Source organism: Magnolia sinica, chromosome 16 (genome assembly GCF_029962835.1).
Source record: "Magnolia sinica isolate HGM2019 chromosome 16, MsV1, whole genome shotgun sequence".
Lineage (NCBI taxonomy): Eukaryota > Viridiplantae > Streptophyta > Magnoliopsida > Magnoliales > Magnoliaceae > Magnolia > Magnolia sinica.
In genome coordinates, this window is record NC_080588.1 from 910,551 (window position 1) to 937,237 (window position 26,687).

Sequence of the window (26,687 nt, forward strand, 5' to 3'; positions counted from 1 at the left end):
TTTTGCATTATCGACCAAGTACCATGTGACAAACTTCTATGTCAACTACGTCACAAAGTACTTGATCCTTATAATTTTTATCAATTGAAAACGAGACAATACATTGTTCGGTTATCTCTATTTTGTTGACCTCCTTGATCCATCCAATCGTGTACGGAGATCGATGCTTTTCTGTTTTCAGTTGCAGCTTTTCCATCATTATTTTTGACACGAGATTCTCATTGCTCCTGACATCGATGATCACATTACAGACTTTTTGGCTTACAGTGCACCTCGTTCGAAAGATGTTGTCTCGCTGTAATTCTATTTCTACCTTTGGCATGTATAACGGCTCCCTCATGATCAAAGTGGTGGCCTACGATTTACCATCATCTGATGGTGCTTTGTAGAAATCGGGGTTGCATTGTACAGTGACCATGGGCAGTTGAGCATCACTTTGAGCTCGGGGCGGAATTAGTGCATCCAAATACAGTTGAGGGTTGCCTGCAACCCTTGCATGATCAACTGACTCTTTCGGTGGAAAGCTTCCATTTTTTCCGAAATATAACAAATCCCTAGATCACCATCAACAGGATTTTAGTTCTTACCTTTGTTGTTTGCCATCGGCCCGAGGGGAGTCCTCGCTTTGATACCAATTGACGCAAGGATGAACATGATGAGGTCGATCACCGTCTTCCTCAAGGATAACTACTCCGAATCCACGGAACTTCTCTGGACTCCTCATAGAGACTTCTCAAATCCACAAGGAAAGAAAGCAAGAAAATAAAAATAAATTCTAATAAATTTAAAATTTAATTGATTCATTAAATAAATGAGTTCACAACCATTTAAATAGGGATATCAAGCAATGAGAGAGAAATTAAAAGCAAACTATAACTAAAACTCCCAAAATTTATAACTTGCTATAAATAGTAAATTTACTTTTACAGTGTCTTATGTGGCCTAACCACGTTATTCTCCTAACTATTCAAAACACTTTTCATGTTGGACAGAACTCATAAGCCCAACGGATGAAGAATTATAATTAAACTAAAACTTACTATTTATAGTAAAAACGGAACTAAACATGGAATTCGGCCGTCAATATGATGGAATCTCGCAAATTCGGCGGAGGCAACCTGACATATCTGGGTTGGTTGGCTAAAGTAACTCGTAGAGCTAGGCAAAACAGATTCGATCCGATGGATCCGACCCAATCAAACTCGATCCGACCCGATCCTAATTGAACTGACGACTTGGATCGGGGCGGATCGAGTTAGGTAGTTCAGACCCGAATGATTTTCGGATTGGGATCGGATCGTGATCAATCCAGACCGATCCGAATGGACCCGATCCGATCAGATCCGACCCGATCCGGAGCCTTAGAAGGATTTCAATGGAGGATATCCAATCATTATTGTTTTCCTGTGGTGTGGTCTACTTGAGATTTTTATCCCTCTAATATTTTGTATCAAGCCTTTAAATGATTTGTAAAACTGAATGAACGACATCGATGAAATACATACATAATGGTGGGGCCTACAGATCACCGAACACAGAACACAGGGAGTAGCCAACCGTCAGCATCAGTACCACACACAGGCTACAACTGTAGCCTAGGAAATAGGGAAGGATTGCATACTGAGTTACTCATTACGCTTCTATTATATAGAGTAAACTCAGTTGGGCCTACCATGAATGTAGTGGGTTATCCATGCCGTCCATCCGTTTTTCGAGATCATTTTAGTGGTTGAGTCTAAAATAGAAGTATTCCAAAAGCTTAAGTGGACCACAGTATAAGAAACAATGCGAATAATGACTTTCACCGTTGAAACCTTGCTAGGGCCCACTAATTTTTATTTGTCATCCAACCTGTTTATAAGATTACGCAGACATGGATGAAGGTAAAAAAACAAATATCAGCTTAATCCAAAACTTTTGTGGGCTCCAAGAAATTTTCAACGGTAGAATTTCAATTCACACTATTTCCCGTGGTGAGGTCCACTTGAGATTTGGATATATCTCATTTTTGGGATGAAACCATAAAATTTGTGTTAAAATGGATGGATAGAGTAGATAAAATATGCAAATTACGGTGGACCCCACAGAGTTTACTCAATACACTTAGCGTACTGAGTTACATAGTGCACAATCCACTTCTATAGCTATGCTAGCTAGCTAGGTAGTGGCGTGGGAAGATGAAATTGACGCTCCTCGAGCTCCGAGTTGTACGAACGGTTCAAAGGAGATCAAAGTTATATGGGCCCGATAGTGATGTATTTATTATATCTACACCGTTCATATATTTTTAGAGATCATTGTAGAGCATTATCAAAAAAATGAATAATATCCAAAGATCATCTGGACCACACCACAAATAGTAGCAGAGAATGATTTTCACCGTTAAACATTTTGTGTGGTCCACTTAATAGTTAGATCTGTCTTATTTTTCATCTCAAGCCTTATGACGAGCTCGCCAAATGGATGGACGGTTTGGATATAACACATACCCCATTATCAGACCCACAGAACTTGCTAACGTCGTTGTAGCAAGTTACTTGCGTGAAAAGCAATCACTGCAATTTCCTGTAGTGCACGTAACACATTCAAGTAAAAGCATGCATACGGTACAAAGAGTTCTTTTAGAGCCATGTGGGGCCCACCTTGATGTATATGTTTTATCTAAGCCGTTCATCCATTTCGACATATCATTTTAGGCCTTGAGCCCAAAAATACGGTATATTAAAGGCTGAAGTGGATCACAACGCATGAAACAGTTGGATTAAATTCATACGATTCGAATCCTACTGAACCCGATCCGACTCGGTTTCCCTTACTGAGTCGGACTCGGTTCGGATCAGGCTAACCATGTATCGGATCGGTCCGAGTCAGGTGACCTAGATGCAGTCCCGGATCGGATCGAGTTCAGATCAGGCCATTGAGACTTCGGATCGGGTCAAGTTGGACCCAATCCGATCCGATGCCCAGCTCTAGTAACTCATCCTACCCCAAAATCACATATGGTACATCGAGTAACTCATTCCGGTTTGCGAGATATGACTGTTTTAAGGTTTTGACGGTCTTGATGGCTTTTGCCTGTGATCGGGCCTTCTCTGGTCCATCTTGGACATGAAAGTGTCCGCGACCCACTCTACATTACATGTATAAGGGTTTGTGCCTTCGTATTAATAATGAAATGCATGTCGATAAAGAAAGATCAATCCAGGATTCCTTTGAGTGCGGGTAAGATTCCCACCAATACTATTCATATAGTTTCAACATGCGACGGCTTTCCATTAGCCCATGTTAGGGTGCGGAAAATGGGTGTAAGCATCGTAGGGAAACTAAGTGGGGACCACCATAAGTGGGAAACAAGTTTAATCATCATTGATACTTGTCATGTGACCCACTTGAGTTTTGGACTCAGTATTTTCAGTCGTGTGGTCCATTTGAGTTTCAGACTAACTCATTTTGGCCCAATGTCTTAACATGATATTGCAAAATGGATGGATAATGCTAATTTCTCACAAACATCATGATGGACCCCACTTAGCTTCCTTTTCATAAGTAATCTAAGTAGTTAGTTGGTGCTTGTTAGAAATTTACTCCAAATTATAGTAGGGCATGGAAAAAAAAAAAGGTAGATCTAAAATTCAAATTCAAGTAGGTTTCATAATAGGAAAAAGTAAGTTCGGAAATGACTACCATTGAAACTTCCCTAGGTCCTATGTTGTGTTCATATATACTGTTTATAAGATTATTCCTACGGGATGAATTGAAAACACAAAGTTATTAAGCTTGATCCAAAGCTTTTGTGGCCTTAGCAAATGCTTCAAGGTACGATTTTCAATCTTCACTGTTTATTTGGGTGCTGCTCACTTGAGTTTTAGATCTGCCTTATTTTTAAGTCCACGTCTTAACATGACGTAGAAAAGGATTTCTAACAAGCATTACGGTGGGGCCACTTAGCTTCTTGTCACATTAAGTTATTTCCAACAAAATGAGCATCCCTTTTTTGGCCAACAAATAGATAGTAAGGAAGAGAAATACAAGGGTCCACGTTCAACTAAAATTAGTCCTAATATTGGTATGTGAAATTTTTAATACGGAAAATGTTTATATTATAATATAATAAAGGTAGGATTCAACAGACCAATGGTTCGGATTATCAAAAAGAGGCCCCACATTTTGAAAATTAAAGACGGGTGTGTATTGTTCAAAGATTACCGGACATGCATCAAATAATAATTCCTCCCTATAAAATCGTCAGTAGAAAATTCCCTCCCCATTCTCATCAAATTCCAAATTTGAAAAAAAGCCTCTCTCTCTCTCTCTCTCTCTCTCTCTCTCTCTCTCTCTCTCTCTCGCGATTCGACCATGGAGATCCTCTCTGCTCCAATCTCTTCATGCTCGAAAGAGCACCAAAAGATCTATCAGGAATGGTTTTCATATACAGATTCAGGTCTCTCTCTCTCTCTCTCTCTCTCCTCCCCCCTCTGAAATCTGCGTTTTTCTCTCTGAAAACATGGATTTTGTTGTTCCAGATAACGACGGAAGGATTACCGGGAACGATGCCACAAAGTTGTTTGCCATGTCCAAGCTATCCCGCCCAGAACTCAAACAGGTTCCCCTCTCTCATCCTCCCCCTTCTATATTATTTTCAGCGGTCCTTCACACCACCAAACCTGCATTCCTTCTCGGTGACTGGCCCGTCACCTGGTCGGCCCTAACTGTTCATATGATCCTGATTACCTAGTCACAGGGATTATATCATACAAAACCCCTGTTTATTATTATTATTATAAATCTGGGCAAGTGGCCCATGGTTTGATAATCCAGACCATTCTTCTATTGTGTGCTATAGTGATGGAGCTTTCCCCTAAGTTCTCCTAGATGAGTTGTTATTTGATGCTCTGGCAGACAGTGATGGTTCAAATTGTACATTCCGAAGTTGTACATGTGGCATGGATGTAAATCAAATGAAACAGTCGAAATTGTGGGACCCGCTGTAGATAGGTGATGACCCTAATTGCAGATTAATGGGATGATCCTAGCCTCTGATTAATGGATACTATTTGTTGGGTTCAGTTTGCTGACTGTTTTCTAACCGTCCATTCGACATCCACTAATTGGCCAGTCAGTGGACTCAGGGCAATCAGTTTAGACTCTATTAGAGTATTCGAGTTTTTCTCTTACATGATACAGGACCCACATCTTGCATTGTATAGTTGGTTTTCAATTGTGACAAGTGGGTGGCCCATCTTCCAGACCACTGTTCTGTTGCATCCACATTGAATGGATCCCACCCCTAACATCTCCTAGATTGGAAGATCTTCACTACCAATACCAGGACTTTTTTTGCAGTTGAATGTGGGCCATTTCTGCACTTCTCTTCTTAATTCTGTTTGTAGGCCAATTGAAAGATTATGAGAGGAGACTTTCGGGGCATTGTCCATCTAGAGGGGAGCACTAGATCAATGGTTTAGAGTACCAAACCATGGGCTCGACTTGTAAAAAATAAAGACTCATGTATATATGCAAAGATGCAGCTTGTGTATCACATAATTAATCACCTAGTCAATGGGCCTTTTCGAAATGAAGACCCTTTGGCTCATGTATCACATAATTCCTCATCTGGTTAATCTGCCTTCTGCTCGTTGACTGTGAGCTGTTGGCCCTTTGGTTTTAAACGGGCCCTTTTGCAGGTATTGATGGTATGGTCTGATCATTTTTGTACCATGGACCATCCATAGGGCACTCCTAGATGAGTGGTTCTGATCATGGTGTGTTGTTTCCATGTAACAATGGAGGGTACTGTGCGCTAAAGTTCTGGGAAGTCTCATGCACTTGTTGCGATTGGCCCCTTGGCCCACTGACTAAAGGGTTCCTTTTTGGTCTTACTTTGATAATCTGTAGAGCAACTTTAATCTTGTTTCTTCATGACAAATGATATTTCCATTTTAACAGTTTCTGTTCTTCTTGTTTTTCCTCACATCTTTCTTACAATCCGTATTTTTCAATGTGGTAGATTTTGTGCATTGCTTCTCATTTTTGCACAGCCATAGCAATTGGTAAGACAAACCTGCAGTGAGTTAGAATGCGTGATGCATCCAGGCTACCGAATCATCCAACCAGGGTCCTGATTGGACTGCATTACTGCCTGATTGAAAACTGGGCCTATCCAAGGGTCCAGACTGAATATAAGGCTAATCTAGAGGTCCAAATTGAAGATATGGACTGCATCGAAGTTCCAGATTGACCTGACTGGAGATCTGGACTAGATCAAGGATCATGACGAAGATCCGGACCAAATCAATGGATCTATCAGACCAACCTACAGATCCAATTGGATGGATCGGATTGTCAACTGGTTGGACTGTGGGGCCTGCTGACTGGTCCAATGTGACACTCAATAATGAATTATATACGAATGTACAAGAGAGAAAAAAAGGGCTTTGTTAAGTAATAGTATATGAAGGGCTTTGTACATTTTTACAAGTCCAAAAGCCCCACATGGTTTGTATAAGCACCCATTTTAGTAAGGCTTTGACTCTTTTATTGGATTCTTTGTTTTAGATTTCCTTATTTATTTATTTATTATTTTTTCTTGCTATTGCAAGTTAGATTGAGTTGGCAATTAATATGTGAGCCAATAGTAGTTTAAACTGGCTTTATTCTAGACGATTCCTAACCAGTTTTATGGTGTATATAAACTATAAAGATCTACAAGGTCATACATACGAACCTATGACATGGAACAACGAATTAAATTGAGTTATATTTATTTATTTATTTACTTATTTATTATTGGGCTCGTTAGTTACTGATGTTAGTAGGGTGATCCTCCTTTATATTGTTCTAGTATATACCAGAAACCAAGAGGCTGTTGGTATTATGCCATGGTGCAAAAGTTGGGCTTAGTTATCAACTTTGTGGCAATTCGAAGGGTGGAATTGATCATCAACTGGTACTTTCAGTTCTTTTAGTATTGCTACATTGGCACATTTGCTATTTGTGTATTAAAATCAAGTCAATTCACCATTGTTTTTGATATGGACCCACTGTCCAAGAAGTCGTCTTGTACTTTATCCATTGGGTTGTGCTCCATTAAGTGCTCAGTAGCTGCTTGTACTGCAGCATTTAAAATCCAGTCATTCACAAATATTCTAGCAAAGTTCAAAATAAAAGTAATCTTTCGAATTTTTTATCTCTTTCAAAAAATAGATCAATATTGGCTGTATGGTTGACCATTGGCTGATATTTTGAAACTTAAACCCATGCCTTCAAGCATTACAGCAGGAGGTGTTCCCCTTTCTCTTACAAAATACATCTACTACTATTGCCTATAGGTGCTGTTTTAGATTTTGTGCAATGAAGTTGGCATTTTTTAGAAGAAATTATTGTTCTGTTTTGATGTACTCAAGAATTTGTATGGTGGCATTTTCACAGCATTGTATCCACATTTTGGGTGAGTGGGACCATTTGACACATTCCCTAGAATGTGGATGGTGGGATGTACTAAATGCTCCTGTCAGAAAGAAGCACCCTAGAATGAGAGTTGAATGATAACGATGAGGACCCATTTTCCTTCAACTCTCATTTGCAGAGAAGATCACCCATACTGTGCATTTTGTTGATGATCCAAAGTGGCCCCGAGTATTCTAGTTCTTCCCCATGAAGAAATGATGCAATTCTCCTTATGGGCATCCTCATACCCCTTACAACACAACCTGGTGTCACTGCTACAATTCCTATCCACTTTCAGTGCCTATTAAATTGGAGAGGATAGCTCACATCTGTTTTGTTTAGTCCTGGAGGCTAAATGTAAGTAATATAACGAAATGATCCCTTTTTGCATCAATCTTGACCCTCACCATGAATTTTTGGAGAAAATCAAACAGCTCAGATTTTAGATTCCTGTCCTTTTGAATACGAACTCCAAAATGTTTGGTATTTAGCGCCCGCCTAGACATGCTCCAATGTCTATTTAATCTTGACAGAAGCTTCTTTCTTCAATTGAAATTTGGAATCTTTGTACCTTATCAGATTTCAGTAGGGTGGCTATGGATCTTTTAAGGTAGGTACTGTTATCCTCATAGAATCTTTTCTGCCTACATTTTTTTTCTTCTTCTGGCTATTGGGCCAATAAGGACCCTTCCTACCATGTTTGATAAGTATACACATTTCCTTTATTAGGAATTGTAGAAATGAACTCGAGTTGGTAAATGTGGTGCCCTTATCTGCAGCCATGGTAGGCAAGTGTACAGTGGCAACTTTGAAGCTGCGAATGTTTATTCTTGAGGTATGCTCCATATGCTTTACAAAGAGCCAGCATGGCGCTGTTATTAAGCAATCATCTGCTTTCTTTTGTTTTGCCATTCTCATGAATGGACAATATATGGAAAGACTTTCTCCTCCATGATTGGTTAACATGTTCTCCCTTGTTTCCAGTCTAAGTTTGCAAAAAAAAAAAAAAAGAATGTATGGTTTATTCCTTCTGTCATGCAAAATTTTCAGTTGTAGAGGGAATGAAGTGATGATTTCTGTTCTTTTCCTTCCATTCTTGTTACTTGGGTTTTACTTGTATTGCCCTATTAATTCGGCAATTTTCTGCCAAAGGTGTGGGCGATTGCAGACTTGAAGCGTCAAGGATTTCTCGGTTTCAGAGAGTTCATTACTGCAATGCAGGTACTGCCTCAAAACTCTTCTTTGCATTATATATCAATGTTCGTATGAAACTTGATTCATGGTCCTTCTCAATCTCTTGTAACCCCATTGGAATGATCAGCTAATTGCTCTGGCGCAAGCAGGACATGAAATTACTCAGGACATGCTTACTACTGCAGGTAAACATGGAAATATAAGCTGCCTTGGTTCTTTAAGGACATATATTGCTGAAAATGATTGATTCAATTATAATTTGATCAAATGAGACCATTTCATCACCTGTTGTAAGCATGCTGATCCTACATCTTTCAATTGCAGTAGATTTGGAGCATTTGGAACCTCCGGTGATGGAAGGTTTGGATACATTAATAGCTGTACGTAGGCGATTTTATTTTTCTCTCCTTCACTTGCAGTGTATTTTGCATGGATGGCTCTTCTAACTTGTTTATATGTCGATTATTTTCAGAAAAGTAAGCCTTCATTGAAAATAAGTGATCCTGATATAAATTGTAAGGAAACTTCTGCTTAACAGGGATGTGGGCAATTGATGATGTTGGTTCTTTGTTTTTTGTTTTGTTTTGTTTTTTTTTTTTTTCTCAACTTGGCTCATTGATAATAATGCAGTAACTCCTCAGCCACAAACACCATCATTCCTGTGGTCTGCCTCAAAATCTGTAAAAAAGGTATTCTTTCAGGTTACCTTATTTGAGAACTGGTCCTACCTGTTCCTGCTTTGTGATACTAAGGACCATATTGGTGTGCGGTTTAGAACTTTGGATTAAAGTTAACATCTTCCATGCAATTTTCATATTTGGATATTTAAATCTGGTGGCGATTTCATTTGATGCTCCTAATGTTATGATAGTCCATGCATACGGCTCATATTTGCTATTTCAATCTTGACTCTTTCTGTTCGCCACATAGAATGTTTTTACTGCATAGTTGCATGTACTACCTAGGGTGATTCTTTTTGCAGAATCCACACTGTAGGCACCTTCTATCATATCTTTGTTTATTTCAGTATAAAAATATTTCTATCCCTTATCTGGTTTCTTAGATGATAATTTGTTTTTATACTTCTGTGCATTTTCAGATGCCTCTCAGCTCTGTTACGTCAATAGTTGATGGCTTGAAGAGGTTATACATTGAAAAACTGCAGCCATTGGAAGTTACTTATCGTTTCAACGATTTTGCTTCTCCACTATTGGTGAGTTGAACATACAGTTGGACCTTGGATCGATATGGTCTCAGTTTGTCTTAGTGCAGCTCATGCCATTTACCTCCCCTAGAAATTATACTTGGGACATTCTTTGAGAAAAGTTATGCAAGTTGATGTTGAGGATTCTACATACTAAGTTTCAATACATTTTCATGGCTTTCTTATCGCTCCCTTCTTTTGCAGACAAGCAGTGATTTTGATGCCAAGCCCATGGTTATGCTGTTAGGCCAGTATTCCACCGGAAAAACAACATTCATTAAACATTTGCTACGAAGCAGCTATCCAGGTAGATTAAACTATTTGTTTTAATTTGTTTGTCACTTTTCTTCTGCAAGAAAGAAAGAGAGCACATGTGCTTACCATTTCCTTTGCTCTGAGCAGGAGCTCACATCGGACCTGAACCTACGACTGACAGATTCGTTGTTGTTATGGTATTTCATAGCTACTTTTGTATTTCCTTCCTGACCCTGAAAATATTGGTTTGTTTAAATTGATATGTAACCAGTTTTTATCAAGATATGTTCTTCATGATGGTTATCATCTTCGATAATCCACCTTTATTTTGTATCCTTGAAAAAAAGAAAAAAATCTTCTGTTTTTTCAACCTGCAATTCTTTGTATTTAGAGTTTTATTGCTACGGACATAAGTTTAGCTACATAGAATAACTATTCTTATAGCATGCTTGCAGTGGACACTTTCTTTCCTTCTTTTTTATTTTATTTTATTTTATTTTTTAAAGCTGCTTGATAAATTATTGATCTATAGATATAACTGCTAGAGCTTGCTTGATCCGTTGACATGATTGTGAATCGACATTGGAAAATATATCGGAAAGTGATGAATGTCTGAAAAAATTATGTTGTAAAAATTTAATATTTAACGAGGTATGTCAAAGTGATAGCAAAGCAAATAATTGTCAATAGTAACATAAATTATGTCATTAGTCATCAACAAGATACACATTGTTCCAACAGTTTATGATCCCTTCAGGAGCAAAAAGCACCGAACTTCAAAGCAAAGAATAACATGACCACATAAGAAAGCACGAGCTGCTGAACCTAAAATGCTAAGCAATCTCAATTCCTTGTTATATCCAATCTTGACCATCATTTTAAAAGAAAATAACAAGTCTAGAGTCAGTTTCTGATAATGTCTAAAAAACCCCATAAACCTCTTTTACTTAATTTACATAAACTATCAAAAGAAAAAGAAAGAAAGAAAGTAAATACCTATAGTACCCTTAGTCAAACATTGAATTTGGTGAAAGGAACTTCATATTGTAGCTCACCTTGAGTACACATATGAGGATTCCTACATGAGAACTGGATTGCATCAATATATCTTTCTATTTTTTTTCTCTCTTTCCCCCTCTTTTTTCATATTAAAAGGACCCAACACGACCCATTCAAATCTTGTAACTCAACCACTTGGATTGGTTTTGATCATGGATGAGTTGGGCATTGACAAAATGCCTTAAAATACCTGGCAATTGGGCGTTAAGAGTAGATCCCATGTAAATTCCATTGAAGCAATCATTGAGAAGGGCTTGATTCTAGAATTCTTGGGGCCCTATCTCTTTCATAGATTGCTACCTTCTTCTTTCAACAAAGAAGGGTTAATGGGTTATGTACTTTCTTGCGGGAGTTAGATTCCCCAAAGAATGGAGTTTTTTTTGGGAGATGCATAAAAGTGAGATTAGCAATTGAACTAGAAGTCATCATATTCATGAGTTTGTATGTGTTTAGGCTTGCATAGTTTTTATTCCTTATTCCCTTGTTGAGTTTTTTGTTCTCCATCCAGACTAATGGTTTCATACGGGGATTAATATGATGTACTATAGTGGTCCTTTATTCCATAGTTCAATTTTCCATTAGTTTGATGCGATGTCGGTGATACAAAAATATCTAGTCTTGTGGGATGAATTGCTTTATCGGGCTAATTGCAATTTGAGGTTGAGGCATGTGGCCTTCACTTTAAGGATAGACTTTCTTCTTGTACTATTTGGTGGTTACCACTTTTAACCTTAGTTACTCACACCCTAGCATTTGTCCAATGGGCACTTGATGCCTTGGTGAGGCCCACTTATTTTCATTGCTAGGAGAAGGTCCATTGGCTAAAGAACCTTTCGATTCTTCTTTGCTCACGACAGATCATCTAAGAAGATGCTTTTATCTTCTTGTAAGCTTGGAGTCGTTTCCTTACAAATCCCTTGCAGATGAAAAATCATCTGTCTTATGAACGTTTCCTTTGGACCTTTAGTACTTACAACCTTGAAACAATTCTTGGGATGGTCATGGGGCTAGAGTAGACTGTTGAAGGCTATTGCTTTTGTGTCACTCATAACACTACACTTGAACCCACCTTGGCAAACTTTAGACCCCAATTTGCTTTTGTGATCCAAGTACTAAACACGTCCATGTTTGTTCATCTGAGAGATCCTTAGATCTCTAATTCATGCGCACAATCAGTTTTCCCTTCACCTTCATAGGGACTATTGCACTAAACTTCACTCAACCGTACATCGTTATAAATGGCACTTGTTTACAAAGTATTTCGTAACGGTAATGGTGGCTGTAACGGCCACCACTGTTACCTTTACGATACGGGCTGTCATGGCCATTACGGCTCCCATAACGGCTGTTACTCTCTCTCTCTCTCTCTCTATTGGAAAAAGCCCGAAAAGCTCGTATCGCTCCGTAATGGACTGCCACGGGGCTATTACAGCCTTTATGGGTGACATAATGGGCCATTACGAGGGCTGTAACAACCGTTATGGGTAATTTTTTCTATTACGAGCCTGAAACATGTAACAGTTGCTACCGTTACCTTTATGTAATGGCCGTTACGGCACACTATGCCTGTCTACCATTCATGGGCGAATATTGTTTTTTGCACTTGCAAAGATACCCTAATTTAGAGGTCTGTTTTTCTCTCTCATAGGGCTTGGAGATCAATCATGGACCTATCTCATGTGCCAAACCAAGACACATATGGCTGGATGTTTTAGTACATCAACTAGGTGCAACATATTGATGTTTGTCACGGCACTTTTGTGTTAGCCATGTGGTTACATCAATTTTGATGGGTATGGAAATTTCATAGGCATCCATAGAACTTTCACAACCATTATCAACATACATAGAAATAGTGAAGAGCTAATATAGTCGAGGGGTCTTTATTAAGCCTTTTATTAATTTGGGTTCTTACTACATTCCAGGCTATAGTTTGGCACAAGCCCTTAATTACGTTACATAGAATAGTCCTTGACCTTAAGGCAATATTAGATAAATTATGATCTGTATAATAATAGGAAGAAATAATGACTGCAATGCAATGTGAAGAATGCATGTCATATTTATAGCTCCTCATTCTCAGAGCATAACTCAAACGATCCACACAATGTTTGTCATCAATCAATTTGGGTTCCGTGCCCCTCACATGGTGGGACGACATATATAAGTATACCATCTTATTGATGATCTCTCTAGTATAGAATTCATGATGCCATCAATTTCAGATGGACGGATCTAGAAATGTGGTAATATTCATGTTCAACATGTGTATCTTCGAGACAAGTAGCATCGAGCCATGTTTATGATGGAGAACGCATCATTACATAATGGGAGGCAAGCAACCCCGGTTGCCTTGCTGCATAACGAGATTAATAATATGGATAGTGTTTGACATTGTTAATGTGTTTGGGCATCATGGATGCTATACTGGAAAGAGAGTGCACCATATGGTGGTTTGGCACTCACTCATAAGAGGCATTATAGTAAGCTTTGATCACCTTATGAGCAAGCATGGGCTCAAATCAATTGGTAAGCATCATTTGTGGATGAGGAGTCATGATAGATGATTGAACAATAAGCATAATGGCATATGAAGTGCTCTAATACGAGCGTCATGGCTAGGGCTATACACGACTCGAATTGAGTTGAGCTTGGCACAACTCGACTTGGCTCAACCAACAACCAACCCCAACTCGAACTCAGCTCGGCCACTAGCCAACCTCGACTCGGTCCTCGAGCTTGATTGGCCAACTCGGCTCGGTTTGGTCAGCAACTCGGGCCAGTTCGAGCCCATGCGACATTTTCTCAAACACATAGAATGCATCTTCAATCTCCCACAGAATGCAAAACAGTAACAACACTTTGCAGGCATTTCATCAAACACTTGGCGAGCAACATCAAGATCAAGATATGAGGGCAATCCTACAATATAAAGTTTTTTTTGTTGTTGTGGTGATTTGTTTCTTTAATTTTCCCTCGAATGTCGATTTTAAGAATACCCTGATATGAGGGCAGTTCAAGAAACAACACTTCGTTGAGTCATTTCATCAAACACTCAACGAGGATCATCAAGATCAAAATAATCGAGTCACCGAGCTGATTCAATCCGAGTTGGGGTTTGAGTTGAGTCGAGTCGAGTTTGGGCAAGCTCGAACTCAGCTTGAAAATTTTCCGAGCTCCAAAAACCAACTCAACTCGGTCCGAATCCAATTTCGAGCCAAGGCGAGTCGAGCTTTTCCAAGTGGAGTCGAGTGAGCTGACCGAGCTAACTCGACTTGTATACAGCTCTAATCATAGCTTTTCGGGCTATCTGATTGACTTCTTGAAAAGGGTGAGACAACTCCGTTCTAAGCTAGGTAGGATGGCAACAAAGGATGCTGACAACATAGTCCACAGAGGGGACAAGGTGCGTGATTTGTATAGGACGTTGTGGGGTACTGCAGAGGGCACAAGGCATATGGCCCACGCCCATAGAGAGTGTAGGGCGTACAAGGCTGTGGATAGCCTTCAAAGAGCTTGGTGATGCATGTACCCCGGAGGGTGCGGACTATGAGAATCTTAAGAGGGTGCTAGCAACAAATTATCTCCAGAGGGCACTAGCCGTAAATAATCTCTAGAGGGTGTGAACTGTAGGCATAGGAAGTTATGAGCCATGCCCAAAGAAGGACCAAGGCCACCATAATAGAGGCACTTGTAACTAGTGTTGTCGAAATCCTACGATTTACTATATACGATTTTAGCCGAATCTTAAGCAAAACAATTTGATTGCCACCTTGAATCCCTTCTTATATGACTCCTATGATTCTATGATTTGAATCCTATGATTTACGATTCAAATCCTGAATTATGATTCAAATTATACTTGTTCTCTTTTATTTTAAGCTTCACTCGACTTTCATTTTATCTTTTTAAATTGGTGGAGGCTTTACGAATCGTTTAGAAAAGATACATTATTCTATTTGTTCTTTATAAGAGATTATATTATATATATTGTCTTCAACATAAAATCATGGAGTTTTTTTTTTTTTTTTTAATGATTTCTTACCTCTTAACTAGTCGAAACACCCCATTGATGTATGACTTATGTGGAATGTTTTTGTGGATGGTAACAATCATGTTGACTTATGTGTATTGTGGAATGATGTTTAGAAATCAAAATATCTTTTTTCGTCAGTCTACACTATCAAATGCCGCTTTTCCAACGTGATTCTACATTCAAGAAAGGTACCTTGTGTGTTTTTCAAAGGAAATTTCTTGAAAGACAGGATTAAAGAAAGATAAGAATCCTTTAACACTATCATGATTTGGTATTGCTTAGTGCATATTAATGGCAAAGGATGATTGATGAGTTTTAAATTTTTTCTGATTTATCTATATTTTTCATTTTTTCCCCAAAATTTTAAGAAAATTATACAAAAATCTTACGATTTGCAATTCGATAAGATTCAACTCCTATTACAATTTGCAATACAGTAACCATTTTGACAACATTGCTCGCAACCACGCCCCGTGAGGGCACAAGTGGACACTATACTAGCTTCGACTGCCAGCTCCAGAGAGGGCACGAGCAATAGATAGAATGCCCTCTGTGATTGGCTTTTAGGAGGGCGCGAGCAGTAGACAAGATCATTTACGTTGGTGATCTATGAAATGAAGATCATCTTGCTGCCTTGTGAAGGGGTTGAATGGACCACAACCCTGTTAATTACTTCACCAGGCATGAGTAGAGGTGGGCATCGAGTTGAGTCGGACCGGTCCGACTCGACTGATCCAAATTTTCTAAGAACCTGACCCGAACTTAATTTGATCCAGGACTGAGTCCAGCAGGGTTGACTCGATCCGATCCGGATCCTTACTAGCCTGACCTGAACTGAGAAGGAGAGGTGGGAAATCTACAGAGAAAGAAGGAGAGAAAGGAGGAGAGAAATAATGAGAGGAGAGAAAGGCGGAGAGAAAGGAGGGGAGATGGGTGGGTACAGCGCCGTTCGGGTAGAGAAAGAGAAGGGAGGGATTAGGATTTAGTTCAGGTGAGGCGGGTAGTAAAAAAATGAAAATAAAAAGTATTACTTATATAGTACCCAACCGAATCGGATCAGATCCATTCAGATCGGATTTCGGGTCAGATCGGTCTGGATTGACCACGATCCAAAGTTGATCCGATGTACGATCGGATTTGAGTGGTCCTACTCGAATTGCACCGATCTAGGCCTTCGGTTCGTTTCTGATCGGGTCGGATTCTGCCCAACCTAGGCATGAGAATGGATGTGGCTTGGGGATTTTAGTTTTCCTTGGGCACACGAATGGAGGTGCCTTGGGTATTTTCATTTCCTTGGGTGCAAGAATGGAAATGCCTTGGGGTTTTTACTTGGAACGAACGATGCACATTGGAGTTTTGAAGGGATTTCTCGAAGGCAACTTTGAGAACAAAAATTCTCTTCATCTCTCAAACCCATGCGATGGTATCTATAGACAAAATCCAGAGGGTCCAGAAGCTTATGGGACATGTGGCAAGCTTCGATTGGCTAAAGGAACCAACAGGTGACATGTGTCTTGTACTAGCAAACCATCTTAGCCTGTGGTGCACTCTCATTGGATGAAGAAGCTTTCTATGGCCGGTTGACAAGTATACGTGGTGCGCCCTATAGAGACAAGTTGCTCTCCCTTGTCTCATGAAGGCGTGCACTGGGACATAGCATGATCCACACTGTCCTATCCAGTAGGGAAAATACTCTGATTTTACCACAACACACCCTCCAGCCACCACTAGGGTGTTAATGGGCCGGGTTGGGCTTGTCATAATTTTGAATAGGCCCGGCTCGACGGCCCAGCCCAAAATAGTTCAAAATCTGGGCCAAGACCTACCCCATGCCAGACCCGTTGACAGCCGTAGCCACCACCACTAGGCAATGGTTGAAACAAGCCTTTGAAGCACAGTGGTCTCCTATAAACAAGGCATGCCCTTGATGTGTGATAGGAATTACAATGATCTGCAAATTCTGCACCCTCTACTATTAGGAGGGTGCAATCAACACAGGCTTTGCTTTTTTTATTCTTTTTTTTTTTTCAATCTTTATTTCTGAAAGATACTTAGGCATGCTTGAAGCTTCAGATGTAACCCCATTTTGAACCATACTCCGAGACGATACTTTTTATGTCTCAACACCATGACACTATTGTGCATAGTACTATACAGTAGCATGCACATAGAAGTTACAAGTGGATTGAGCTATACATTTGTGTTAGCCATGACACTTGCCCCACGGGCTTTTCCTTATGCACCCAATAATGTAGGGGCGTTTTCACACCGGGCTCGAGTGGGGTCACCTTTGGGATGCAGGGGCACACCCGGGGTGGGTGACCCATGCAATTTGGGGCCCACAGGGGAGGTCTCGTGTTCAAGACTCCTTACCAGGGGTGATTAATGCACATTTCACACCAGACTCAAGTGGGGTAGCTCGAGGTGGGCGGCCCATGTGATTTGAGGCCCACAAAAGGGGTTTGGCCGAGGTCCTAACCCATGAGATGTGGGTCCTGGGCTATGAGATAAAGGGATTAATTCGCCATACTCTAACAGTTCGAGCTTTTAGAGCAAGTGGTTAATTGTCCTGCCTCAAATTGGGATCAGAGTGGGAGGTCTCGTGTTCGAGACTCCTCATCGGGGGTGATTAATGCAGGGGTGTTTTCACACTGGGCTCAAGTGGGGTCACCTGTGGGATGCAGGGGCACACTCGGGGTGGGTGACCCATGTGATTTGGGGCCCATGGGGGAGGTCTCGTGTTCGAGACTCCTTACCAGGGGTGATTAATGCACATTTCACACCGGGCTCGAGTGGGGTAGCCCGTGGGATGCGGGGACACACTCGGGGTGGGCGGCCCATGTGATTTGGGGCCCACGAAGGGGGTTCGGCTGAGGTCCTAACCCATAAGATGTGGGGCCTGAGCTATGAGATAAAGGGATTAATTCGCCATACTTTAACAGTTCGAGCTTTTAGAGCAAGTGGTTAATTGTCCTGCATCACCCAACCATGCATCTGCTGAGATCTATATCTCACACAGATCCGAATCACCTGAATGCCACAGGACTCCTCTTTGCATGTGCCAATGCATTGAACCACATAGTTGCCATATCTAGGGGACTATCTTTAGGACGCTGTTGTGTTCATGCTCGTGAGCATAGGGCCCATTCCAAGACATGTTTCACAAAAGGCACCAACTTGCCAAGCTCAACCACTAGGATCCATGTCAACAACAATAGCACTCAACCATGCTCTCTTAAATGGATCCTGACAAGGCATCTAGACATACGGGGTTGTCGCCTGTCGGGCTGGGCTTGGGCTTAGCAAAATCAAAATTTTGGTTAGGCACCCGTCAGGCCTGGCCCAAACAGTTCAAAATCCAGGCCAAAGCCAACCCTATGCCTGGCCTGTTGACAGCCCTATTGATGTAGGATCTTTCTTCTTTTATTACCACATGCCCTGTTACCTTTCAAAAAAAAAGGAGAGTACCACATGCCCTATAAGATGTCATGCTAGTGTCAGTTTTAACACACCAACCCTTTGGTCCCAACCATGTACATCTCCCCAGACTATATCCCATTAGACCAATATCAGGTGGCCCTAGAGAGGCATCACTGTCCCTAGGCCATCTCTCCAGGGAAAACCTGTCTTGATGGACTTTCTATAAAAACAATGTGTTCACAGTCACATCACCCCTTGCTGCTTGGGTACACTATCATCCATATTTCACTTTTAACTCCCTAAAGCTAGAAGTACATCAACAACAATTTGTCTTTGATGTCTTAGTGCTTCAAAAGACAGTCGCACGCGATCACTCTCTTGGTGTGAATGCAAACACTCAAACTCCTCAAACTGTAGTTTTGCTTGATGAAGCAGGGGATTTGGTAGCTACCGAATCTTCTATTGGACTATGTGGACTGAGGGACTTACAAGCCTCGATCATTACAAAGGATGATGCTACCACATTGAGTGCGTTGCTAGGGAGGAATCAGTATATTGCTTATGTAGCTTACCCTCTAGACCTTATTGAAGAAGATTCCATTGTGGTAATGTATTTGGTTTCAAAGCACTATGAGCTCCATATCTGGAGGATCTGTGAATTCCTCCTTATATCAAAACTTTCCAAGGCCTGCCGGCTTTTGTAATATCTTAGCTGGGAATGCAAAAGTCTCCACAGATCAATAAAAACCCCTCGAGAGGGGGAATTTTGTGCAAATCTTATGTGTTCTTTCACTTCCAACCCCATGACAACCAACACTTGAAATTTGGTTACATGGGCCTTGGGGCATTGGACTGAGTTTGGGCTTTTCATCACACTCATAGATCTCTTTTTTTGACAATGACAAATGCTTTATAAGGATCCATAAATATAAACTGTGGGACCGTTGTTGGGGTCTTGCTCTCAACCACTTCCAGAATCTGAAGCATTCTTTTATCTTAGTTTTGTCAAGCTACTCATAAAATGAATTTAATTGAATGTGTTAATTTGAGAGCAGATTTTGAAATTCATGACTTCTTTTTCTTCTACAGTCAGGACCTGATGAAAGGAGTATCCCAGGAAACACTATTGCTGTGCAAGCAGACATGCCTTTTAGTGGCCTCACAACATTTGGAACTGCATTTTTATCAAAATTTCAATGTTCCCAGATGCCAAATTCAGTGAGATTTCCTTGTGCTCTCAACATGAAAAACCAATAATTCATTCATATATTTCAGAAACTCACCATTCTTCTGTATTCCTAGCTACTAGAACACATCACCTTTGTCGATACACCTGGAGTCCTTTCTGGAGAAAAGCAACGGACGCAGCGCAGCTACGATTTTACCGGCATTACATCGTGGTTTGCATCGAAGTGTGATCTTATCCTTCTTTTATTTGATCCTTATAAACTTGATATCAGTGATGAATTCAAGCGTGTGATTGGATCTCTGCGTGGCCATGATGACAAGATACGTGTGGTTCTGAATAAGGCAGACCAAGTTGACACACAACAGGTAAAAATTCTGATTTGTTTTATTTTCTGAAATCTTATTTTGCTGTTTGTTCTCTGTACTTAATTGCACTTGGCAGCAATGTTTTTAATTTGTTTGCCGGTCCTTATTACTGCAGCTGATGAGAGTTTATGGAGCCTTGATGTGGTCTCTTGGAAAAGTTTTGAATACTCCTGAAGTTATGCGTGTTTACATTGGGTATAGTCTGTCTCTGACATGCTTATTTCTTTATTTGTTAAAGTTGTAGGAGTTGCTAACGCAGGATGCCAGATATTGTATATGCTAAGGATATCGCTACGGCAAGCTTTGCTAAGCACACGTGCATGTGCAATAAAGAAAATGTGCATGCCCCACGTGGCAGCTTGGTGTATAGGTGCGAGATCGAATGCATCCATCAAGTTGGTCCTACATTGTACATGCTTGCCCAAAAATAAATCTAGTCCACTCAGCATGTGAACCCCGATATCGGAAACAGGTGGATGCATTAGAAATCTTCAACCAAGTTTTTAGAGCTGTTCATTTGTTTTTCAAACCATAGCACATCCAATAATTGGATCAACCCGATTCTTGATCTAGGGCATCAATATAGCGGTGCCATTCTAATGGATGGATTAGAACTGGGACCTATAATGGCATGTTGAGACGTGTGGTGTGTATGCGAGCTTTATTGCAAATGCATGTGGGCTTAGCAAAGCTCTTGGTATCGTACTGTGGCAATACCGACAAGGTACTGGATGCTGCGTGAATACTTGTCAGATGTGGTTTGATGGGAATTACATGATATATTTGTAATATTATGAGATACCTCCTACACCCCCATCCTCCATTTCCACTGTACATGAGGCAAGCCAGACGATGTACTAGGACAGTACACCTAGTTGGCCAGTGGGCCTTGGGGTGGATGGGCAATGGTTAAAAAATTACACAATTTGGATGATCCTAGATATCCACTTGTGGCCTTCAGAAGGATGTTTGGGAGAAAAATAGTAAACAAATGACATTCAACTGAGTATTTGCAGCAAACTGATGGCTAGGATTGTTCAATTGGTGTGGCTTTCGAGCCGGGGATCATCATTGGGAGGGACCACAAGGTTAAGAGTCCCACCACTATTCTTCCTGCTGCATGGATGGTGGATGGGGGATTATATTTTATGTATAATTTCCCCTGGTTTAACAGTCTACTATAACATTAGATTCATGGTTTTCTTAATTCATAGCAATTTCTCATGGTATTGAAGTATCAGATGGGATAACTGTGTTAGCATCAGTGTCCTAAAATTTTGAAAATGTGCAGTGTCACCACTCCCCATATTCCTGTCCGTCCATATCCAGGCATCGTATTCTGCAATTTTACAGTGGAGTTTATATACTATTGGCTTACACATTTTATTATGTTTTATATGCCATTGGTGACTTTTGATTTGGAACCATGTGTGTAATTTATTCTCATCATGTTCTAAGAGCCCTGGCATCAAATTGGCAAATCCTCCTTCTTAGATGATGTTTAGGAAGTTCTTAATGCTTATTACTTGACAAGCTCAAATTGAAACATTCGTCTTGCTTGCAACATACTGCAGGGAAGAGGAAGGTTCTACTATCTTCTCATTGTATCTAGTTAGGGGCTGTTTGGTAGCAGCAAAATTGCAAATGTTTAGTCCTCGACTACTTAGTCTGGAAATAACAACCCGTCCATGGTTTGACTACTTTTTTTGGACCAAAGGAAAAAAGAAAGAAAAAGAAGAGACAGCAACTTGGTCTCACTTTCTGCGAGTTAGAGGGCCTTTCTTCTTCTTAAAAATACAATAGACTTGTTTGTTAATGTTATGGTACATGCATCTCAAACCAGAGGGTTGTGGTATACATGTACTAAGTGCCAATGTGCTACAATTGCCACCATCCATCTTCAAGGGTTGTAAATGTGTCGATTCAATCTTCAATTGCCCTTCATGTGTCACATGTTTCAAGTCGTACATGTGCAGCGTGTGCCACCATACATCATTAAGCGCCTCACACGTGCCAAGTGTGCCATTGTACACCTTCAAGCACCCCACGTGAGACATGGGGAAATGATGAAGACATCCGACCATTTAGAGTGTACCAGCAGAGGAGGATAGTGACGCTGCCTTCTTTGTGGCTAGACGAATGTTGCATGGCGCATGCGGGGTTCAGATTGCATCCCTAGCCATCATAGAAAACCTCATGTACATGGTATGTGCATCTTTGACTACCCCACACTCGGAAGATGCATGTGGACTACGTATTGTGGAGTTCCGAACCATTGGATCGAGTGCACGCATCAATCGGACCATTGGATCGCACGTATTGGACTGTTTACCCACTTTTGATTGTGGCCTGCCTTGATTGTGGACACTTTAGGACTTAGGGTGTCTTAGTTTTTATTTCTTACTTTATTAGGATTTAGTTTATTTTACGGTTTTATTTTGTTTTATGCATTAAAGGACATAATTTATATATTAGGTTTATTATTATTATTATTATTTAATCAATCGCACCGTTGGATCGCACATAAAGGACATAATTTATATATTAGGTTTATTAGGCTATTGCTTCACAAAAACTTCAAAGTTTCTCTTCTTTCTTTATGTGATTTGGAGATTAGGATTGGTGACAGGCCATTCCTATTCAACGGAGGTGTGAGGCTTCCACTTATCTTCCATATTTTTACTTTTTCTTCATCAAAGTTTTCATCTGTGCTTCTTCCCATTTCCCCAAAACTCACCAAAATCCCTTCCTTTCCTCTTTACATCCTCCTGTATAAACCCAACCCTCGAAATCCCAAACCTTAGCCAAAATAACCCACACGTGTGACCATATGACCACACGTGTGAACCCCTATATCCGGTTGTACAACCTACCCTTCGTCCCTTTGATTCCTTCTTGCTTCCACATCGAAACCCCTCTGAATCCCTTACCTTAATTCTAACCTAAACCCTACATTCCCAAATATCCAAGTTTCCCCAAATCACTTATACCCTAGATTCCCAATTTCCCTAATTGGCCCTAAATTCCAAACTTCCAACCTTTCAAATCCCCAATTCCCTTCTATTAAAACCTGAAGCCTAAAATCCCTTTACCAATTAATCGACCTAAGCCTTAATTTCACTTTTTCCCCCAAATCCCATGAACCCTGGGTTGGCCTAAACCCTAAACCTGTTTGGCAATTGCATTAGGTGAGATTAAGGTGGATGGAATTGTAAAAGTTAAAATAAATGTATGTGTAAGGTATTGTCCCTGGATTGGGTGTATCCCATGTTTTCTAATACTATGTTTGGAATGTATAGGATTTACTTTAAAATTAAATTTGGATTGAACCTGGATGAAGCAAAAATCCATCATCCATGGGATTAGAAATCCCATCTCACACTTTCCAACACAAGGCTCATTTTCCAAAGCCTACAAAGTTAATTTTAATCCCATCTCACACTCCTTCCAAATATGCCATTCGGAATTTCAAAGTGGGATTAGTAATGCAATCCCTTTTAATACAACCTAATACCGCTGTCCAAACAGGCCCTAATTGAGCAAAACCTAGGTAGTATTAGCTTTTCCTTTTTGAAATTAAACTAATTCCCATGCTACTTGGATTTTCCTACATCCATAAAATCCCCTCTTTTAGTATTTAATGGTCATGCATTGTGTAGTTTGATATATGTGGCCTGAACTTCTTATAGTTACATGCTTGATTCTTGATATATTTGATGATTTAGCGTAGCTTATGAAATTTGATTATTTAGATTAAGTTGATGATTGATCTCGCTTAATTATTTAGTCACATGCATGTCCTGCATCAAGAAAATTTGTTGGTTAGGTTTCAATTACTATGAAAATTTCATTCTTGTCTTGAACCTGCCTGGCTTTTGAATGGGGTGTTGGCGGTTGGTTTTTTGTTGTTTCAACTGCCTTCTAGGCTTCCATCTAGATCAGTGTCTCTAGGTCGCCTTCATCTGGATTTTCAGGTTGGCTTACTTGAGGTTAACACCTCTTGGCTTTGACAGATCGTTCAATGACAAACCTGTAAATGAAGCAGCTGTGGGTCCAATTGGAAAGGAACTGTTTGAGAAGGAGCAAGACGACCTTCTTGCTGATTTAAAAGATATTCCTAAAAAGGCTTGCGACCGCCGAGTATGTTTAATAGAATTTTATGTGCCTTATTCTGTTGCATCTTCATTTTTTCAAAATCTATTTTGATGTTGATGTTTTTGACACTGAGGTTAATCACCCCTTCCATTGCAGATCAATGAATTTGTAAAACGTGCCAGAGCTGCTAAGATTCATGCATACATAATCAGCCATCTTAAAAAGGAGATGCCAGCAATGATGGGCAAGGCTAAGACTCAACAACGACTCATTGATAATCTAGAGGATGAATTTGGAAAGGTTTGTAGATCTCTATGTGTGTGTGTGTGTGTGTTTGCGCGCGTACTTGTGCGTTTGCATTTTTTTATTTTTATTTTTGTTGTCATTTACATCTTGCATGCATCACACTTCAATAGATAATTTCTACTTTCAGTGATTTTATTTGAAATGTATTGTATTGATTTAAATTGTGAGGCATCATATTATGCTCTTTCAAAGGAAACATCTTTTTTTGGTCGACCAGCAATGGTAGTGGTTGGGTCCACTTTTTGGTAGTCTAAGCTATTGATCTGGTGGGCTATATCTCCTAATACCTCCCCTATCAGATTTCCAGCCCTTCAATGAAAATTGAAAATTGCAAGCAATGGACTGCATTTAAGGGTTCCCATCTGGGTGCTATAGATCATCCAATGGGAGAGATTTTTGGCATAATCTTGTGCCTCATAGGCCCGCTATATGGATGATTTAGCACGTTAAGAGGTGGCCCCTGCATGTACAGCAGATTAGGCCAAGTGACTGCTCGATAAAAAAGAGAATGTATGTTTTCCTCTCAAATAATAGATCTTTTCATGTCTTGCATGACTAGAAATGGCCCATGCTTGGCCTGGTTGAGTATGCCCATTCCTACCTTAAGGTACAAGGTGGGTCTGAGCTTGGCCTGACCCGTCATGTAATTTTGAATGAAATGTCCAGCATGGCCTGATCTGGGATTTCTAATATGTTTGTGATAAAAATTATACAGCTTGACTGGACAATGACCTTATGTAAGAGTTTTCTTACATAAATGCTCCGGAATCATTGCTGGAAGGGTGTATGAGTAATTTCTGGTAGTTATGTGTAGAGGTGCATCTTGGGTGGTTTGGATCAGATTGAGGTTCAACCTGAGCTTGACCCAGCCTGAAGAGGACTCAACCCACAGCCCGACCCAACCCGAATTCCAACCTGAACCCAAAATGAATTCCTCCATACTCAACTCTATAAACGGACCTGACCTAACCCAAATTTGCTCAACCCAAAACCAACCTGATTTCAAATTGGGTGGGACTTTTCGGATTCTAACCCGACCTGAACTTGGGGTTGGGTCTGTTGGGTTACCTAAACCCAAATGGTAGTCCTATTTATGTGCTTATGGATTTCTTTGGAAGTAATTGGTGATGTTTGTTAGATCTTAAACAAGGAGCGCTGTCACTAAATAGCTGTTTCCTTTTCTTGTCATTGAAATAAGGTCCAAAGAGAGTTCCATCTACCAGCAGGTGATTTCCCCAACGTCGATCACTTCAAGGAAGTCTTGAGTGGATATAGTATTGACAAGTTTGAGAAGTTGAAGCCAAAGATGATACAAGCCATTGATGATATGCTGGGATACGACATACCGGAGCTCCTCAAGAACTTTAGAAATCCTTACGAATGATAAGATTTTTAGCTGAAGAGAAGGAAAAGAGATTGCGAATGGCTGATGGGTGTGGCGATGCAATTTGTATATCTTGCTTATGCTGTCTTTTGATTACTACCATTTTCTATCTCATTCAAGTATTCATATGGGCATGCTTATACTCAAATGTGTGCATTAAGGATATCAATCATATCCTGGTTGAAAGCTAGATTATGCTTGTATTAGTCCAGGACAATTGTAGCTTGTTCTAAAGGAAACACAAACATCTATTACTCTCTATTCGTCGGATTTCAGTGTCAGTTGATTTCAGGCTTTTAATGTCTCTTCTTGTTGTCTCCTCTACATTCATTGGCTGTCTCCTGTGAACTATTAATTTTCCAATGCAACTGTCGTTATCTTTTCTCTACTCTTTTGCCTTCTTGTTTTTTATGTTGGTTAAGATCATCATTGCCACCAATTATCCCAATGCTTTCAGTGGCCTCTCAAGATATAGAATATGTGCGATGATATGGTAGAACTAGAAGAACCGGAATATGATAGGGCCATCTCTTCACAACACCTACTGGGATATGTTTCAGTCGGGGTTTTCTCGCTATCATGGATGGCGCTTTTTTTAAAAACCGAACCTATTAGATCACTTTGCTGTAATGACTGTTTAACCATTAACTATCTATTTCATACCATCACTTCAAAGGTCATCTATCAGGTGGCTAGGATCATAGTGAGAAAAGGTGCCATTGGCAGTTTCTCGG

At 40.2% G+C, this 26,687-nt stretch overlaps 1 protein-coding gene across 2 annotated transcripts; it reads left to right on the plus strand.

Annotated features, from left to right (window-relative positions):
* Nucleotides 1–4,306: 4,306 nt before the first annotated feature.
* On the plus strand, nucleotides 4,307–26,257 carry LOC131229411 (EH domain-containing protein 1-like). Of its 2 annotated transcripts, none has more exons than XM_058225367.1 (16): nucleotides 4,307–4,441; nucleotides 4,524–4,603; nucleotides 8,599–8,667; nucleotides 8,768–8,825; nucleotides 8,965–9,020; nucleotides 9,113–9,155; nucleotides 9,271–9,329; nucleotides 9,740–9,853; nucleotides 10,049–10,151; nucleotides 10,247–10,296; nucleotides 19,704–19,832; nucleotides 19,917–20,168; nucleotides 20,284–20,363; nucleotides 24,182–24,308; nucleotides 24,420–24,563; nucleotides 25,768–26,257. In XM_058225367.1, the coding sequence occupies exons 1-16, from the start codon at nucleotides 4,357–4,359 to the stop codon at nucleotides 25,951–25,953; spliced, it is 1,635 nt and encodes a 544-aa protein (XP_058081350.1). In that variant the 5' UTR covers nucleotides 4,307–4,356; the 3' UTR covers nucleotides 25,954–26,257. The 2 variants fall into 2 exon arrangements, with proteins under 2 accessions (XP_058081350.1, XP_058081351.1); XM_058225368.1 differs by having other exon boundaries at nucleotides 8,968–9,020.
* The last annotated feature ends 430 nt before the right edge of the window (nucleotides 26,258–26,687 follow it).

Bases quoted from the DNA above. Each gene is read 5' to 3' on its own strand.
- LOC131229411 (XM_058225367.1), top strand. From the start codon at position 4,357: ATGGAGATCCTCTCTGCTCCAATCTCTTCATGCTCGAAAGAGCACCAA. The intron at 4,442-4,523 runs GTCTCTCTCTCT...TTGTTGTTCCAG, and splicing joins GTTTTCATATACAGATTCAG to ATAACGACGGAAGGATTACC. The intron at 10,152-10,246 runs GTAGATTAAACT...TGCTCTGAGCAG, and splicing joins GCTACGAAGCAGCTATCCAG to GAGCTCACATCGGACCTGAA.